Below are 19,725 nucleotides of genomic sequence, written 5' to 3'. Positions count from 1 at the left end.
CTGGACATTTTATACACACACACACACACACACACACACACACACACACACACACACACGCACGCACGCACGCACACACGCGCACACACACACACACACACACACACACACACACACACACACACACTTTTGTTGATCTGCTGCAAAATTTCTCTGCTGCTTGCCTGCTATGACAAAAGTCCCTGACATCTTCCCCAGACATGTTTGTGTGAGTATGTGCTGTTAACTCGAGCTGACAACTTCCTCCATGATATGAATGCAAAGATATGTTGCTTTTGCTTTAAAAAGTTAAGATAGAACATTTTTTATTATTGGCTAAAATAAAACTGAGCATTTATTTTTTTTATTTTCTAATACCTAACCAGACCCTCAGCCAGCTCCAGGCCACAGACAGGTGTCTAGGTCCAGCTTGGCAATGGTATGCAACATTGACCATGTTGGTGCAGCACAAATTCATTGTATTATACATTTTAGAGCTGAGAGGTGGGCTGAGATTTGGGACCACTGAACAATGATCATCCATTGTAATGTTCTCTTGTAGAAATAAGCATGAATGATGGTGATTTTGGCAGAGACCATCAGCCTAAGAAATCTGAGTACCATAGAGGCTAGTGAAGTGTATTGATCTAATATGAGTCAAATCACAGTTCTGAGGGACTGAATCCTGTTGGAAGGAAAACTGAAAATGTAGTTTAATCTGTCCAGATGGCACCCTATGAATTGGATGAACTAAGCTGATATTAGGTGTGACTTGTCTTACTTGACAGAGATACTTAAAGTTAAGCAGAGCTGAAGCAAGTAATCTCTCTGTGTTACTCTCTGGTTGTAGCAGTGAGGAGCCAATCATTAAAGTATGGAAAGACGTTGATCCCTCTGAGTCTCAGGTAGGTTTCTATACACTTGGTGATCACCCAAAGGGCTGCAATGAGACCAATGGGCAAAGCTCTAAACTAGAAATGGTTGGCTCACAGCCAGAAGCACCAAAACTACCTTGATGCTTTGGTAATCTTGTTGCGGAAGCAGGTATTCTGGAGGTCTGTCCAGTACATCCAATCATTTGCTTTCAGGTAGAGAAATATCACTTGCAATATGACCATTCTGAAAGGGGTCTTTGTGATATAAAAATTTAGGCCACTAAAATCCAAGATTGGCCTAAGGTCCTTGATTTTCTTTCAAACTAAAATGAATCTTGAATAGATTCCGCACCCTTTCTCATCTAGTGGGACGTCTTTGATGGCTTCTTTTACCAAAAGAATGATGATTTCTCTTTTTATCACATTTTCTCTAGTGAGGTGGAGTGCCTGGGAATGTATGAGACTGATGAGGAAGGAATTGAGAAAAGGGTATGATATAGCGTCTGGATATTATGTCTCTCTAATCCAGCTGTACTGTGTACTGTCATCAGAGGTGAGCAGTCAGGTAAGCCTTTACATATATTGGGACCACTTATCCAAAAGTGAGCCTTAAAATCCTTGGTTTTGCAGACCTCTATGACCTCTTGATTGGTATATATTGAAGGAGCCACCTCTACTAGCCCTGTCCAAGGAGGAGTCAAATGTTTGTTTTTGGGATTATTAAGCCATAAAGACTTGCACTCCTTCTGATTCTTATTACAGGTTCTTGGAGAGGTCTCAGATCTGATACATATGGCAGACAGTGGCTTATCTTCCTGCTCCCATCTCAATAACCTGCCATTTACACTGGTTCTGATGAGGACAGAATTGCCATAGTGGGCATTGGAGAAAGGTGCCTTAAAATTATCTGCAAAGTCACAGTGGCAAAGACAGACATGATTCCTCAAAGTAATGTCTGTCCCCATTGCTTTAGCTGCTCCATTGGCTGTGTTTTGTAACAGCTGAATGAAGAAAGTTGGTAATGTTCAGTATGGCACTCATGGTAGTTTCAATCTGCTTTCACGACTCAGCTGTGGTGGTTTTCACAAAGTGTCTAAAGCCTGTTCTACCAAATCACTGTGGAAGTAGTTTATGTGAGTTGCATAGTTCAATGCTCTCAGGGTAAAACTACCCAAAGTGTAAGCATGCATCCTACTTTGTCCAATGCACTAAGCTCCTTGGTGATAGATGGATAACAGCTGCATCATCTGACAGCTCTCATTTTACTACTGCAACTACATTTATGGAGTCCACTAGGGGGCATTTGGATTAGTGCTGCCTGTATTTGGGAAGGGGGGGGGGGGTCAAAGACTTTTTTCTGGTTTCTGGAGAATAGGCTTGGTGGAGTCTGTCTTCTGACATGCCCTTCTGGCAGCCAAATCTAAAAGGTGGTTAGCAGGAGATAGAGGGAGCAGAATGATTAGCCTCAAAGAGCATATCCTCATCCTGAGAGTGGGCAAGGATCCCCCTCTGGTACGTCATTTCAAGGATTTAGCCAAAGGTAGCATCTTCTGGAGGGGATTAGCAGAGTCCTCTCACTCATCCAAGTCAGTGTCAGAAGTTAGGGACTCTTTAGGGGAGTCCATGTGCCTCCTCTTGCATGTCCTTTTCATGGCAATATCAGAGAGGGCTGATCCAGATCCCCAGAGGACTCAAACTGAACCAGCAGTGGTTCCTTGAGGATTTCCATTCTGTTCTGCTCCTGGGAAGTCTGACGAGTGGATTGAAGGACCCATTGCAGGGTGTCATGGGGTGAAGCTGGAATCAGTGGAGGCTCTGTATGTTTTCCAGAAGTGTCAGTCATCCTCTCCATTACCTGAAATGCTGGTCAAAACCCTACTATGCATGCAGCAAGAATTAATCTCAGTATATGCAAAACATTAAAAATAAAAAAACACAAATAAAGTATATTTTTTTGCAGTGGGACAAGCCCCCCATGCATCCCCTATGTGGAGGGGGTGTGCCCCCACACTGTCTTCTAATTCTATAGCCTAACTCTAAAATTGCACCTAGGGAAAAGGGTATATATATTCCCTTACCCAGGGATTGTCAAATCTCACATGCCTATGGACCATCTGTTTAGTTGGCGAAATTGTGTTGATTAAACAGTCAACCAAAGTACCATTCAACAAAGTAATTGGGACCTATATATATATATATATATATATATATATATATATATATATATTTTTTTTTTAATTACACCAAAAAAAAGACAAATTGTGAAGGAAAGGTTGCAAAAATGCAGAAAAATAGCAAATAAAGGAGTAGTAAGCTCCCCAGGCTTGAACATCCATCCGATTGCTAATGGCAGCAAATAAGATTTGATCGTGGTCAGGGCACAGAAGAATTATGGGAGGCAAGGAGCACTAGCAGAAGGCTGGATCAGATCCAACAAGTAATTCATATCCAATTAGCCAGAACAGATGGACTGGATGAAATAAGATTCATTAATTGTTTTTAAAATATTTTAAATAGTTCTTCTAGCTTTTGTTATAGATTCATTGTTACAATATATGAGACATTACACAGAACTGCTAACATTTAGGGGTCACTTATTGGATTTGGTCAGTTTAAATGACTTGTGCAGATTTGAGAAACTACGCATGTAAAAGTTATTAAAGTAAAAATCAGGTCTCTGTTTCAACTTATTCAAAACTAATTGTCTTAATGAATACTCCATACTTCTGGTGAATGCTTTCTTATAACCTGGGTAACAGGTCACTACAACCAGGCAGCTGTATTTGGTATGATGAAGAATGTCCAAATCAGGAGTCCTTTAACAATCAATAGTTTTATTAGGCAGCTTTTCCTAAATGTATGGTTGCTTCATAAACCCCTCACAGACCATTTTCTAAGGAGAATGAATGTAAATATTAAAGATAATCAGCACAGCCATTTGTATGGACTATAATACTAACAATGTTTTCTTTTTTGTTTTAGGCGATTTGGTACCAAATGTACGGCATGTCAGCAGGGCATCCCCCCAACCCAGGTGGTCCGAAAAGCACAGGACTTTGTTTATCATCTGCACTGCTTTGCATGTATCATCTGTAGCCGCCAGCTTGCCACAGGGGATGAGTTTTACCTCATGGAGGATGGGAGATTGGTTTGTAAAGAGGACTATGAAACAGCAAAGCAGAACGGTATGTTACTGTTAACATAAGCCATGAGCCTGCTGCTGTGAGTGCAATATTCAAATGCATTTCACTTGTGCTGTGTTTGTCATAAATCTAGCTCCTTCTTCAGTGAGGCAGCATTAAAGGCATCATCAAAACTGTCATCAAAGAAGGCATACATTTTGCTGCTAAGTAACCTGCATTAATTCCTCCACAAACAAGGCTGTTTAGCATAAATAAATTTCAAGTTAGAAAAATGACTGAAAATAAATAAAGGGAGATATGTATCTGAAATATAATTAAAAATTAAGAGACTTTCATTTTAGGAAAAGAAATGTTTCAGTTTAAGACAATCAAAAATGAGTCTAGTTAAGGATTTCCTAATTTACAGCCTAGAGTAAAACAGCTTCATAAATTGTGTAGTTGTTTACTAGCTGTATATCATTTTCATAAGCCTGTACTTCTTTATATGCATTTTCAATGTTGGCTTAAGAGTGAGTTGCAGATAAATGAGAAAAACAGCTCCAGGAGTTCCTTAGCCAGAATTAATGTCTCCCTTTTACCTGATGCTTACTGAAAAATCCTGTTTAACTGAGAGAGAGAGACAGACAAACAGACAAACCGTGTGTGTATGTATGTGTGTGCGTGTGTACGTGTGTGTGTGTGTGTGTGTGTGTGTGTGTGTGTGTGTGTATGTGTGATTAACTGATGCTTACTGAAAAATCCTGTTTAACTGAGACAGACAGACAGACAGACAGTGTGTGTGTGTGTGTGTGTGTGTGTGTGTGTGTGTGTGTGTGTGTGTGTGTGTGTGTGTGTGTGTGTGTGTGTGTGTGTGTGTGTGTGTGTGTGTGATTTTGAATTGTAAATACTGTAATTAAAAGAACACTCATTTTAAAGATACAAAATCTTAATTTAATCTCACTATTGAGTTCCAAGGGATGTGTTTAATAGTATACAGAGGCCTATACTTAGCTGTTTTTCCTCCAACCTCTCCTAACTGATCAAATCTGCTTCTAGAGCTATTTTGGCCAGTTTACCAAAGCTGTACTTATTTCATTTCACAAATGCATTAATGATACTACTGTATTGAAGGCTGCTGTCAAATTCTCTGTCTGTCTGTCATGAAGTGTGGTGCTTTGTTAATCTCATTCTTAATGGTAAACCTTTGTAAAAGAAATGATTGGCTCAAGTATGCTGCCAAAAATTGAAAAAAACTGTATCAAGCTTGCAGATACCTTACCTCTGTTAAGGCTTCTTTTGAATAAAATATTACTATTATAATCAATCAGTCTTTTGTAAAGTTCAAAGTAAACAATGCTGAAATGTTTTATTTGTCATTAATCAACAAGTACATAATATCAAACATTATGTCTCTTCTTCTAACACTCAATGAATTCCTTCTCCGTAATTAGAGGAACAAAATTGCTTATTCCAGAACAGGTCTTCTGTATATATTTCACCTCACCAGTTCCTCATGTCTCCCCATTCTGGTAAAATCAGTATCAGGCTCTGGATTTGTCATTTATGCATATTCAGCTTCATTTTGTTACAGAAGTCTCATGTTTGCTTCTAAAGTGTGCACTTCTGTTCCTGATGCTGAAACCTTGCACTTATTTATAAACTCTACAGGTCTTCTTTGTTATGTTACATTGCTGCCATGTCCTTACAGAACCTTATTGAAAGAACTAACATCAAACAGAGAAATGTGGAATGCCACTAATATATATAAACTAAAAGATTTACTTATGGGCTAAGCAAATTACTTGCTACAAGTCCTAAGCACACGTTTTGCATGACTTAATTTTGTTTCTAGTGCAAGCAGATAAATAAAAAATAATCTATTATGAGTCAAAAATCACAACTTAGTTTCCCAGAGCTCCAGAATATAGGAGGATGACCTACTATATGTTTACCAAAACCAAAAAATACTGTCAGACACCCAACATTTGCAAATGTATTTATTTGTTACAATTTATCAACCAGATTATTCCCATAGAGCCCAGAGCTCATGTACTGGGGAGTACAAAAGGTCGACTGCACAAACCTAGGGAGCATTTAAAATGCACAGATATGAGTAGAGTTTCCAAGTTTCCATACTCCATGCAGTCATCAGTGGTCAGAAATAAACTACAGCTCTGGAGCTGGGAGGTACCTGTGGTAAGTACTGCACCAAATGCTATCTGAATAATTTGAGTTTCATCTGAGACTTGAACCTAGGCCCCTTAGAATGCCATTCTGTTATTTTTCTAGTTGCACCACTGAAGCAAAGAACCCCAGATGCCCCTCCCTTCAATAAGGAAACCATTTTCTATTTTTTTTTTTACTGTAATATTAGCACGCTGTTTTTTCATTACTCATATACACTAAATGGCTCTGTGGTCTACCGCAGTGTAGTGGTAGTGAGGCAATTCTTGAACAGGGCCACTTTTAAAAATACATCCGTCATCAGATTTCCTCATCTGTGCTACACACGTGAGCCCCCTGTAACCCCAGCCCACATTATATTTCTCATGCTGTCATATTCATCTGTCTTCTTCTCGCTCTGCTATCTTACTCTTCACTCTTCATAATTTCTTATAACTCATTGTCTTCTTCCTACACCTGTAGTCTTAATCCTAATCCAATATACTCAGCACATTTACTCTTAAATAGTTTTGCTGGCAAGCATCGCTTTTCAAGGGTGACCCCGGAAATTGGATTCTCTTAAGTTGTTTGCTGACACAGCAAGTCGAAACAGCCAAAATCGACCATACAAGTATAGAGTTAAATTAATTGCTGTAATTGCCCGACAGAAAACTGATATATATGACAGTGATTTTGCTGAATTTTGAAATTTATTGCAACAGTCACATTATGCACATGCTCAGTGCATTGAAAAGCCACAGGTATCATAATGGTATCCCATTGGACTGTATACCTGGTTCCTTGTTCTCTTTCTGGCTACAAATTAATCATCTGCAGTAGTTACTACAACAGACTTGCACTTTTTTGTTGATGATGCTACTTTCCCAAAAGGTCATACAATAACACATCCTGTAGGATATATTTTGTAGTATTTAAACACAGCATTCAACAAGTTTTGTGCAGTTTAAGCCTGGTTTAAACAAAAAGAAAAAGATGGTGGTGTTTGAAATCTATAGTGAAAAGGAATTTTGTGTACAGCTTGACACAAATCAGATAGGCCAAGAATGGAAAGCGTTAATAATTTGACTGCCATTATATTATCACTTAAGAAGCAAGTGTATACATTTATTTCATCTGTAACATTTATTTTATTGACATTATATAAAGTTATAAACATCATTTTTTAGGCTTCTACTAGTAAATGCTTTAGCAATCTGGATTGTCTACTTCTAAATACACCATATTTCTGGCTCATAGTTTTTATATATCTGGTGTATTATATAATTCTTCTTTAAGATTTATGACGTTCACATTTTTCTATACATTATACTTTTTTTGTTTAAGAAGTATTATTGATTATTGTTTTCATCTAGAATAACAAGTATATTCACCAAATACTTATTTTTTAAATTGCACAATAAAAATCTGACAGGGTCTTTTATGTATAACTAGGCTGAATGTAAATCATATGTATTGTGTATCTCTTTTTATAAAGTAAATTTACAAAACAATATTATTTATAATTTTTATATCATTTATAAATTGTTTTCAAATGCAACATTTAATGTCTTTATATCTATTTTATCAAAGTCAGTGCTTTTTGCACGGCTCTGGGCTCATTTCCACAGTGCTAACAAACACTTGCCATTAACACCACTAATTTGGAATATTTGGCTTGACTCTGGTACCATCTAGCACAGATAAGTACTTTAGATCAAACTGTTGCACCTGTTTAAGTTATTTGAGCTTGCTGTTGCTATATTATTTATTGTATTTTTCTACACTTTATCATTGTAAAGTGTCATTGCCTTGCACTGACCTTAGTGTTGCTTTCTCTGCACTGTAGTCATTTTAGATAGTGTGTTTTCCTGGTTAGTTTGTTGCTTTCTCTGCACTGTAGTCATTTTAGATAGTGTGTTTTCCTGGTTAGTTTGTTGCTTTCTCTGCACTGTAGTCATTTTAGATAGTGTGTTTTCCTGGTTAGTTTGTTGCTTTCTCTGCACTGTAGTCATTTTAGATAGTGTGTTTTCCTGGTTAGTTTGTTGCTTTCTCTGCACTGTAGTCATTTTAGATAGTGTGTTTTCCTGGTTAGTTTGTTGCTTGCTCTGCACTGTAGTCATTTTAGATAGTGTGTTTTCCTGGTTAGTTTGTTGCTTTCTCTGCACTGTAGTCATTTTAGATGGTGTGTTTTCCTGGTTAGTTTGTTGCTTTCTCTGCACTGTAGTCATTTTAGATAGTGTGTTTTCCTGGTTAGTTTGTTGCTTTCTCTGCACTGTAGTCATTTTAGATAGTGTGTTTTCCTGGTTAGTTTGTTGCTTTCTCTGCACTGTAGTCATTTTAGATAGTGTGTTTTCCTGGTTAGTTTGTTGCTTGCTCTGCTGTTCTCCTCTTTGCAGTACATCCTGTGTAGGTTTACATTAAGAAGGCTTGGGACTGTGCTCTAGTGGCAGTAGAATGTAGCCTAGTATGTTCTGAGCTGGGAATCACACAGGAAGTCTACAAGTAACATTTTTTAATGGGCCAGTGTGATATTTTGTCTGTTTAGTCAGTCTCTTCTCTGCCTCTGTAAAGTCAACACGTGGCTTTCAGGACCCTGTAGAGACACAGACTTAGAATCAATGTTTTCCCAATAAGATTATGTCTGAAATTTCCTAAGTACTCAGCTGCACAAAGAGCAACTAGTTTGCAAATTGACAAGCACTGCTCTGCACGTTTAGTCTTAGATACTCCTGATTATACTATTACAGCATCAGTCTAGATCAAGTAAAAAGGACTGTAACCACGCGTATGAACTTTTACACTATCTCTGCAGCCAGCTTGGTGGAAATGGACATCCTGAGGCTATGTTGCAATAGTCTTATGGTTACTGACAGCCACCCAATTCTTAAACAAATCGATACAGAATGTGAGAGATGTAGATACGCAAAGTCACTGGAGGCAAGGCCCACACATACAAGCACTTATAATACCAAAAAGGTTGTCAGAAACGTACACACTACAGCCACCTCACATAGTATGGGCCTGACACATAGACCCACATATTTTGTGGCTCTTAAATGCAGTGTTCCCAAACCACAAAGGCCTCCTAGATGTGGTACTCACAAAATGCATCCTCAGCAACCTCAAAAGCACTCTACCAAAACAACAATGACAATGTTCTCATCCTTCATTAGACCCATTATAGAATACAATGCCCTGTTTGGTATGTACCTCTCAAGACATCTGCAACAACTGGAAAGGCCACATAAATGCCTCACTAAAAGAATCACAGGCCTAAAGCAGATGCCCTGTGCTGACCATCTAAAAAAACTCCACCTATACTCTGTCGCATATCATCTACTCAGAGGCGATCTCTGTTTAACATACAAGGCCATGTCAAACCCAGTGCTGTTGGACATGCTACACTTAAAGAAATCCCAATCCCTCAGAGCCACATGTTCCAGGGATCTAAACCTTGTCATGACAATGAACAAAACATGCTGGAGGGATAGGTTCCTGACCCAGAGACTCCCCAGACTCTGGAATAGACTGCCCATACATGTCAAGCACAGCGCCTCTTTGGCCCTCTTCAAAAGGAACCTTGACGATTGGATGGGAGATAGGAAATTCACCTTGGGGATCATGTCAGTTAGACAGGGGTCCAGGGAAGTAAATATTGTGGGAAGAAATAGCCAGGGAATTGTTATGGCTAGGCTTGTATAGACCCTAGGGCCGATAGCCTAGTACCAACCTATGAACCTATGAACTTATTACACATAATAGAGAAATCTCTTGTGATCTCATCTTCAAAGTCTATAAGGCACACAGAATTTCCACTCACTAAGCTAAGTAAGGAGAGAGTCATGGCCAGTTGCCTATCGGGGCCAGGATGCATCAGATCACGCACAAAGTAAGATCATTAAGCCTCAACTACCAATATGACTTGGACATAGTCCATGTTAGTATATATGACCTGAGAAGTACCTCCCTGGAATATATGACGAGAGACATAATGGAACTCTTGGATTATGAATCCCAGGGCAGTATGAGCCTTGCATTAAGCAGCATTCCACATTCTCCTAAGAAGATACCACAATATGAGCTGCAGATAATTGACTTTAATTATTGGCTTAGCTTGTGGTGTCATCCAAAGGGGGTATAATATTTTCAGCCTAGGAGGATAATATTGACAGACAGCCCTGCTTTGAGGGAGATGATGTATATCTGTCCCCTCTAGGCTTCTGAATACTGGCTAAAACCTTGTCACTCTTCATAGTACTTTTTTAAGGTATTACCAGCCAAATAAACCTACCAACATAGAAAAAAAAACAAAAAACAAAAATAATCCAAAGGTGTTACTGCTCAATGTCAGGAATCTAATCAAGAAACTCCACTCCCTGCAGGATCTTTGAGAGAGAGAGAGAGATAGAGAGAGAGAGTAGAAGTCTGTGCAGTTACTGAGACATGGTTTAAAGCCACGGAGAGCACAACAGCAGTGCTGGGCTATAATGCCTTCAACACATTTAGACTAGCTACTGCACAGGAAGGGACAAAAGGTGGAGGTGTCTCAATCTACATCAAAAAGAAACACACCTCAGGACTGGTCAAATAGTATGAATTGCTTGAGCTTCTCTGCATCACCATAGGCAATATCCCATATCTTTACAAGCTATAGGTACCACTTTATGACCAAGAAAACTCATAGCTTTTGCTTAAATGTACTGGTATCACTCCCTGATAAACCAAATGCCATATGCATGGGTGACTTTAACTACCATCTATAAACTGAGAATCATACACAGTCCCAAATGAGTACAGTCATGTAAATAGCTGCACTGAGACAGCTGTGCCCATCCAGGAAAAAGCCATGACAAAATCAAAAAACAAGCCATACTGATGGAAGCTCTGCATCAATAGATTGTATAACAAAAGGAAAAAATATGACAAAAATTAAGAAGTGTAATGCCCTAGAGGATAAAAACTCCCTCATCAGTCTAAGCAAGAAACTCATGGGACTAATCAAGACTACCAAAGAAAATTTGATGTAAAAATAGCCTTCCATGCTGAGGAGAATTACAAGGCCTTATTCAGTTGTGTTCACAGCCTCAAAAGAAATACATAGCAATTTACTAAACTGATTGTAAATGAAGTCAAAAGATGCAGTCAATTGAATGGCTGACTAATTCATCTCTAGTTTTATCCCCCACTTCCCCACTCTCCCCAAAAACCACAAAAATGTCTGAAACCACATGTCCCTGAACTATTAACGGAGAACAGATCCTCAAGGCACTCTCCATAGCCAAAACACTATGCCAATAGCCTTGATAATATTTCAGGATGCCTTATTAATGGCATGAAACACATCCTGACAGGACCACTAGAGTCATTATTTAAATGTAGCCTCGAGACAGACTTTGAACTTAGTGAATTGAGCACTGCAGCTGTCATCTCTCTGTACAAGGGAAGGTCATCCATGGACTGGGATAACTACAGACTCATAAGTCTACCTAGTCTCATATGTAAAGCCAGAGAAGGATTAATCATGGACTTGCTAAAATAACATGAGAAACCTCCGGACATTGAATCTAGCCTAGTTTGACTTTGTCAAAGACAGGTCATGCTTATTTAACCTAGTGCACGTCTTTGAGAAGGTCATCAAAGCAATGGCCAAAGTTAAAACAGTGCATAATGCCTGTCATGACCTAGCAAAAATATTCAGCACAGTACCCCACTCAGGCATTGTATATAATGCTCACAAAATTAGGCCTAAACTCCTGTGTAACCTGCTGGATAGCCAGCTGGCTCACAGCACACAAGAAGGCAGGATAGGGGAATTTACCTCTACAAAAAACTTGTCACTAGCAGGGAGCCTCAGGGTATGGAGGTGGGACCATTTCTTTTTGGTATTTACTTTTTAGAAATCAAGGCCAATATCAATGTCCTCTGATGCCTGCAAACTAGGAGCAGTCATAGACAATGACACAAAAATACTCCCAGAAACAACAGGTGCCAAAATCAGGGTGTACAATTTAGTACTAAAATTGTATAATGGTATCTTTTGGATATAAGCAAGGGTATGACATCTAGATCCAAAGATGCCATTGTTCCATTGTAGTCTGCCCTCATCAGACCAATCACTGAGTGCAATGCCCCCTTCAGTATGTACCTGGCGAGACACATGCAACAGGAGCATCTGCAGTGGTTCCTCACAAAAAGAATATATGGTACAGAAAACGTGTCCTACATACCCCTCCTCAAAGCCTTATTCTTATACTCAGTTTCCTATACATAGACTGCTGAGTGACACTCTATGCTTGGCCTACAAAGCATTTTCAGATGCAGCCATTATGGACCTGTTACCTATCCAAATATCAAATATCATCAGAAATATTCAATCTAGGGAACTAAACCTCTTATGCAACATAAATAGGACATGCTGGAAAGACTGGTATGTGTCTCAGAGATTACCCCATTTTCTGGTACAGGCTTCCCATCCATGTGAAGCAGAGTTCCTCCCTGTACCTATTCAAGTGACCCTTGGATCAGTGGATGAGAAATTGTAAATTTACCCCTGGTCCATTAGCTATGCCCCTATTCATAGGTTCAGAGGTAGGTACTAGCCTATTGGCCCTAGGGCCTATATAAGCCTAGCCAAAAGGTACCTTGGCTTTCGCCACCCAAGAAAATTATTTTCCTGTGCCCCTGAGGAGCAGAGCCACAGAAGTAATCCATGGGGTGAATTTCCTATCTCCCATCCAGTCATCAAGATTTTTCTTGAAGAGTGCTAATGAGGAGCTTTGTTTGATATAGATAGGTCGTTTGTTCCAGAGTATGGGAAGTCTCTGGGACAGGACTCTGTCCCTCCAGCATGGTCTGTTTATTGTGGTGACAAGGTTTAGGTCCCTAGAGCGTGTAATTCAGAGGGATTGGGAATTCTTTAAGTGGAGCATGTCCAACAGCTCTGGGTTTGACATAGCTTTGTATGTTAGGCAGAGATCGCCTGTGAGTAGGCCATATGCACTGGAGTAAAGCTTAAAGCTGGAGTAAAGAGTTTTTTCAGATGGTCTGCACAGGGCATCTGTTTGAGGCTGATAATCCTCTTTGTGAGGTATTTCTGCAGCCTTTCCAGTTGTTGTAGATATCTTGTGAGGTACATACCAAAAGGGGCATTGTACTCTATAATGGGTCTAATGAGTGACGAGTAGAGGGGAACAATTACCTCTTTTTTCCTGGATGAGAAACCTTTTGTGATGAGATGTGCCACATAGAAGGATTTCCTGACTACTGTGGTGATGTGATTATCAAAGGAGAGGCTACTGTCTACCTGTGTCCCAAGGTCTCTTATCACACTTTTGGTGTTAAGTAGACTACTGCCTATGTGGTAGTTCATGGGTACAGAATTTTTACCAAAAGGGATGACAATGCACTTTTTGGCATTGAACTTGAGGTCATGGCTTTGACACCAGGCATCTGTCTCAGTGAGGCCCATTTGTAGGATGTCCACATCATTAGGAGTTTTGATTATGGCTCCTAGTTTGCAGTCATCTACAAACTTCATTAGCCAAAGACCTTCTGTGTTAGTCTGTACTTCAGAGAAGTAGATTCCAAACAGGAGAGGACCCAGGACAGAACCCTGTGGTACTCCACTTGTCACTGGTCTGAAGTTGGACTTGGAGTCTGCTACTTTCACAGTGTGGGTTCTGTCAGTGAGCCAGTTGGCAACCCATCTTGTGACATACGGATTTACACCTAGTTTAGTGAGTTTAACTATAATTCCAGAGTGGGGAATGGTGTTGAAAGCCTTGGTGAGACCTAGATAGGCTGTGTGAACCACCTTACCCTCATCTAGGGCTTTGGTGACCGCTTCAAAGAAGTCTATCAGGTTTAGGAGACATGATCTGCCTTTTACAAACCCAAACTGGGTGGGGTCCAGAGTTTGGAAATTACCAATGTCATTGTTTATAAGTTCCATGATGATACATTCCATAGCCTTGCAGACCAGGCTCATCAGGCTAATGGGGCAGTAGTCCCCAGGGTCCGTGTTGGCTCCCCCTTTGTAGAGTGGGATAACTGTCGCTGTGTGCCATTCAGTGGGCACAAAGCCTGAGGTGAGGCTATGACTGAACATGGTACTTAGGTGGGGTGCCAGTTCATTCTGTAACTCATGTAGAACGCAGCCTGGGATATTGTCAGGTCGCATAGATGCTGTGTTCTTGGCTTTGGAGAATGTGTTTTTTACCTATGCAGCCATGATTACAGGAATTTTGCATTCTTCCGGTATAGAGATGGGCCCTTTAGGGGATGAGAGGGGGGTAAAGTTAGCACTGAACATAACTGCCAGAATGTTGGCAATATCAGTTGGTTCTGTATGTTTAGTGCCATTGTGCCATAACTCAGAGCAGATCTGAGTGTTGCCATTGAGATTCTTGGCATAGCTATAGAATGCTTTGTGGTTGTCTTTAGAATGAATGGCGATTTTGTTTTCGTATCTAGCTTTGGAGGATTTTATGAGGGATCTCAGCTTCTTACTGAGGCTGATCAGGGAGTTCCTCCAATCATGGGATTTTACTCTTTTTTGCAACAGTTTCTTTCTTCTGCTGTAGAGTTTGTTTATGGCAGGGGACCTCCAGATTGGCTTCCTTTTTTTGGAGGATAGCATCTTGGTTCTGTTAGGGAATGAACGATCCATGCACTTGTATAAGTGCTTGTAAAGTGCATTTGTGTAGGATTCAGCAGTCATACCTGTATTGTCCGTCAGCATGGGTGTCATGAAGTTTGCCACCTCTGTCTTAAGAAGCGTGAAGTTGGCTTTGGAGAAATTTATTATGGTGGTTTCCCTAATGGGAGTGGGGGCAGGATGTGGATGTCTAGGGTGATTAGCTTGTGGTCAGATCTGACCAACGAGGGATTAACGTCTGGTGTGGAACACCAGTTGCCCATGTTGGTAATGACCAGGTCTAGGATATTGCTGCCCCTGGTGGGGGGTGTGGATAAGTTGATCCAAACCATTGGAATTTATGAATTCCAGAAAACATTGAGCACAAGAGTTGGTACATGAGTAGTTTTCCCAGTTAATGGTGGGTAGTTGAAATCGCCCATTATTAGGGTGTTAGGTTGTACCCTAATATTTTCCAGTGTATCAAGAAATGAGGAGTGGGAATCCTGGGGCATGGCGAGAGATCTATAGCAAACTACAATTTGTATTGCGGTCTTCCCCAGAGTTAGTTGCACTTGGATAATCTCGGATGCATTATGCTGAGCATATAGCCTGGAGGTGTGGATATCTTTAATGAATATGGACATGCCTCCCCCTTTAGTGTTTCTGTCCAGGTTAGGTGGCTGAAAGATGTGGTATGAATTATAGCCTGGTAATGCAGGAGTGCTCTCTGGAGCCTTGAACCAGGTCTCTGTCACTGCACAGATGTCGATGTTCTCCATTTTAAGGAGTGCCTCGAGTGAGTGCATTTTGAGGTTTAGACTTCTAGCACTGAGTACCATTACCCTCAGATTTTGCTTGCTTGTACCTGTTATGGTGGTGAATTTGTCATTTGAACCTTGCCTAAAAAAGGCACTATAGGGGTGGCAAGAGCCTTAGCCAGTATCCAGAATTCCAAGGGCGACAGGTGCAGGCCATCTCTGGCAAAGCATCGTGGTTTGTCAATCATGTCATCCCAGGCAAACAGATACTGGATCCCCTTAGAATGACACTAGAAGCTTAGCCAATTGTTGATGTCAATCATTTTGTCCTTGTACTGTGGTATCATTCTGGGTGATGGCAGGATGCTACTCAGGGCTAGGGTCATACCTGTCTGGGCTACAATATCGGACAGCTCCTCCATGTGTATTTTCATGTAGTCCAGGGAGGTACATCTCAGGTCATTCACACCAAAACAGACATAGAGTCACCTATGACTAGAGTGTTGGGTATGCTGTTATGCCTTATGGGCTGTGGTTGAGTGGCACACTGAGTTTGTGGGCTATGTGTCATTTGGGTTGTGTTGGGGGGTGGAGGTTGCTTGTGTTTCTGCTTTGGATGCCCCTGTTGCTTGGGCAGATTTTTATTGAGAGCCTCCACGAATGTAGGTGTGTGTTTTGTGTTTCTATGTGTGTGTGTTTTGGTGGTGTAGATTTTGAGGGACTATATGATGAGTGTGGTGTGGTGCAAGTGTTTACCTTCTCCTCTTGACTGTCTAGTCCAGTCTTGGGTGAAGAGAGCTTTGCTTCCATATAAGTGCATCTCTCACAGGTTACAGTGTTGGGTGGTAGGAGGAGAGGGTTGTCTGTGTACATGAGGCAATTGCTGCATTGCCCCAAGATGCCCAGATTCATCAGGTAGACAGGAGAAAACAACAGGAGCTGACCCTTAGACATGCCCGGATAGGTGCTTATTTATTAAGTACTAAAAACTGTTTTCCTCTAGACAAGTGAGAAAAGTTGAGTGCTGTAGTAATTTGCAGCTTATTTAGTGCTTACAATGCGTTTTGAACAAGTGCTGAGCTCAGAGAAACATATTTTAGTTCTGAAACTAAAATAACTGGCTAGTTCTAAGAAACAGAATTAAGCTAGAAGGCTTCCCTCCAACACAGAAAGGCTTGGGGGCTCAGAAGCTTACAAACAGTCCTGGATACAGCAAATCTGTATCTGGACTAGACTACTTACATGAAAGGCAGGAAACAAGCTTAGAATTTTTTTTGTAAAGTGGAAAGGGGTAAAGAAGGAGCAGAAACTAAGTGGGTTGGCCTTCTCAAATTTTCTCCTTGGATTAAGTAGAATGAGGTAATGACACTAGACTGGGAGGAGTGTCCCAGATAAAATTTACAGTAGGGGCAGGCAACTCCAAAGCCACCAAGTATATGAACACAATGCCAATAGCGAGGGAGGGTGGAAAACAATATGATACACTCCTCGGCAGGAAATCAGAACAAAACACCTAAACAGATACTTAAAAATGTAGACAATTTTGAGTTAATACCTCACACACAGTGAAACTAGCTAGAAAAGTATGCGGCATATAATAAAAGTGCCTGAAACAACTTTTAAAAAAGCTTGAAAGAACCAATGAGGTGCTTACTCCAAGCCATAGCCCAGGTAACCCCAATCAGCCAATGACCATAAACACTTCCCTCTCACTGAAATGCAGAATGGCTTTGGCTAAACTAAGATGGCTGTGCTCAGACACACAGCTTCCACAAACAACTAGGCCCAAAACACAAGCCTGAATATGGACAATGCTACAAATACCCACACTACTTAGGTAGAATAAACAGGCAGAAATGTTTATCACAGCAGAAAAGCAGCAGCGAGCCTTTATATGAAAGTTTTAAACAGATAATGAGCAAGGAGACTCTAGAGAAAGGTTTTAACTGCAAACAAGTTATATGATACACTCCTTGGCAGGAAATCAGAACAAATAAAAAAAACAAACAGATGCTTAATAAATGTGGATAATTTCCAGTTAATACCTCATACACAGTGAAACTAGCTAGAAAAGTATGCAGCAGACAATAAAAGTGCTATAAATAACTCGTAAAAATAAGCAAAAAACAGGATACTTAATGTTATATATTACATATTTGAGTTTGCTCAGTGCCCTTCCTCCAGTTAGCTCAGTATGAAATGGCAGAAAGACTCACAAGTTAACTTCTTGGGTAACAGAAAGTTGAAACCTGAAACAACTTTAAAAAAAGTGCAAAAGAAACAATGAGGTGCTTACTCCAAGCCATAGTCCAGGTAACCCCAATCAGCCAATGATCATAAACACTCCCCTCTCACTGAAATGCAAAATGGCTTTGGCTAAACTAAGATAGCCTTGAACATGTGCTCAGATACACAGCCTCCACAAACAACTAGGCCCAAAACACAAGTCTGAATATGGACAATGCTACAAATACCCACACTACTTAGGTAGAATAAACAGGCAGAAATGTTTATCACAGCAGAAAAGCAGCAATTGGCCTTTAAATGAAAGTTTTAAACAGATAATGAGCAAGGAGACTATAGAGAAAGCTTTTAACTGCAAACAAGTTATATGATACACTCCTTGGCAGGAAATCAGAACAAAAAAACCTAAACAATAATAAATATAGGCATTTTCCAGTTAATACCTCACACACAGTGAAACTAGCTAGAAAAGTATGCAGCAGAGGATAAAAGTGCTATAAATAACTTGTAAAAATAAGCAGAAAACAGGATACTTAATGTTATATATTACAGATCCGAGTTTTCTCAGTGCCCTTCCTCTGATTAGCTCAGTGTGAAATGGCAGAAACACTCACAAGTTAACTTCTTAGGCAACAGAAAGTAGAAACCTGAAACAACTTTAAAAAAAGCTCAAAAGAACCAATGCGGTGCTTACTCCAAGCTGTAGCCCAAGTAACCCCATTCAGCCAATGACCATGAATACTCCCCTCTCACCGAAATGCAGAATGGCTTTGGCTAAACTAAGATGGCCTTGAACATGTGCTCAGACACACAGCCTCCAGAAACAACTAGGTCTAAAACACAAGCCTGAATATGGACAATGCTACAAATACCCACACTACTTAGGTAGAAAAAAACTGCAGAAATGTTTATCACAGCAGAAAAGCAGTAGTGTGTCTTTAAATGAAAGTTTTAAACAGATAAAGGAGCAAGGATACTCTAGAGAAAGGTTTTAACTGCAAACAAGTTATGTGATACACTCCTTGGCAGGAAATAAGAACAGAAAACCCAAATAGATGCTTAATAAATGTAGACAGTTTCCAGTTAATACCTCACACACAGTGAAATTAGCTAGAACATTATGCAGCAGACAATAAAAGTGCTATAAATAACTCAGAAAAATAAGCAAAAGACAGGATACTTAATGTTATATATTGCAGATCTGAGTTTGCTCAGTGCACTTCCTCTGATTAGCTCAATGTGAAATGGCAGAAGCACTCACAAGTTAACTTCTTAGGTAGCAAAAAGTTGAAACCTGAAACAACTTTAAAAAAGCTCGAAAGAAGCAATGAGGTGCTTACTCCAAGCCGTAGTCCAGGTAACCCTAATCAGCCAATGACCATAAACACTCCCCTCTCGCTGAAATGCAGAATGGCTTTGGCTAAACTAAGATGGCCTTGAACATGTGCTCAGACACACAGCCTCCACAAACAACTAGGCCCAAAACACAAGCCTGAATATGGACAATGATACAAATACCCACACTACCTAGGTAGAAAAAAAAACTGCTGAAATGTTCATCACAGCAAAAAAGCAGCAGTGAGCTTTTAAATGAAAGTTTTAAACAGATAAAGGAGCAAGGAGACTCTAGAGAAAAGTTTTAACTGCAAACAAGTTATATGATACACTCCTTGGGAGGAAATCAGAACAAAAAACCCAAACAGATGCTTAATAAATGTAGACAATTTCCAGTTAATACCTCACACACAGTGAAACTAGCTAGAAAAGTATGCAGCAGACAAAAAAGTGCTATAAATAACTCGTAAAAATAAGCAAAAAACAGGATACTTAATGTTATATATTACAGATCCGAGTTTGCTCAGTGCCCTTCCTCCAATTAGCTCAGTGTGAAATGGCCAAAGTGTAACCCATTCCCATACCAGGAGTTGCACCCGGGCCACCGGGGT

At 40.1% G+C, this 19,725-nt stretch overlaps 1 protein-coding gene across 1 annotated transcript in view; it reads left to right on the top strand.

The window, feature by feature from the left end:
• LHX4 (LIM homeobox 4) overlaps positions 1 to 19,725 on the top strand; it is a 347,516-nt gene that overhangs the window by 194,534 nt on the left and 133,257 nt on the right. Inside the window, exon 3 of the mRNA XM_044085744.1 lies at positions 3,837 to 4,039. Coding sequence (XP_043941679.1) covers positions 3,837 to 4,039 — 203 coding nt within the window. The remainder of the gene's footprint in view (positions 1 to 3,836; positions 4,040 to 19,725) is intronic.

Source organism: Protopterus annectens, chromosome 10.part0, assembly GCF_019279795.1.
Source record: "Protopterus annectens isolate FY-2018-M chromosome 10.part0, PAN1.0, whole genome shotgun sequence".
Lineage (NCBI taxonomy): Eukaryota > Metazoa > Chordata > Ceratodontiformes > Protopteridae > Protopterus > Protopterus annectens.
The sequence above is the reverse complement of the archived record's forward strand: the minus strand, read 5'-3'. Positions and strand labels throughout refer to the sequence as shown.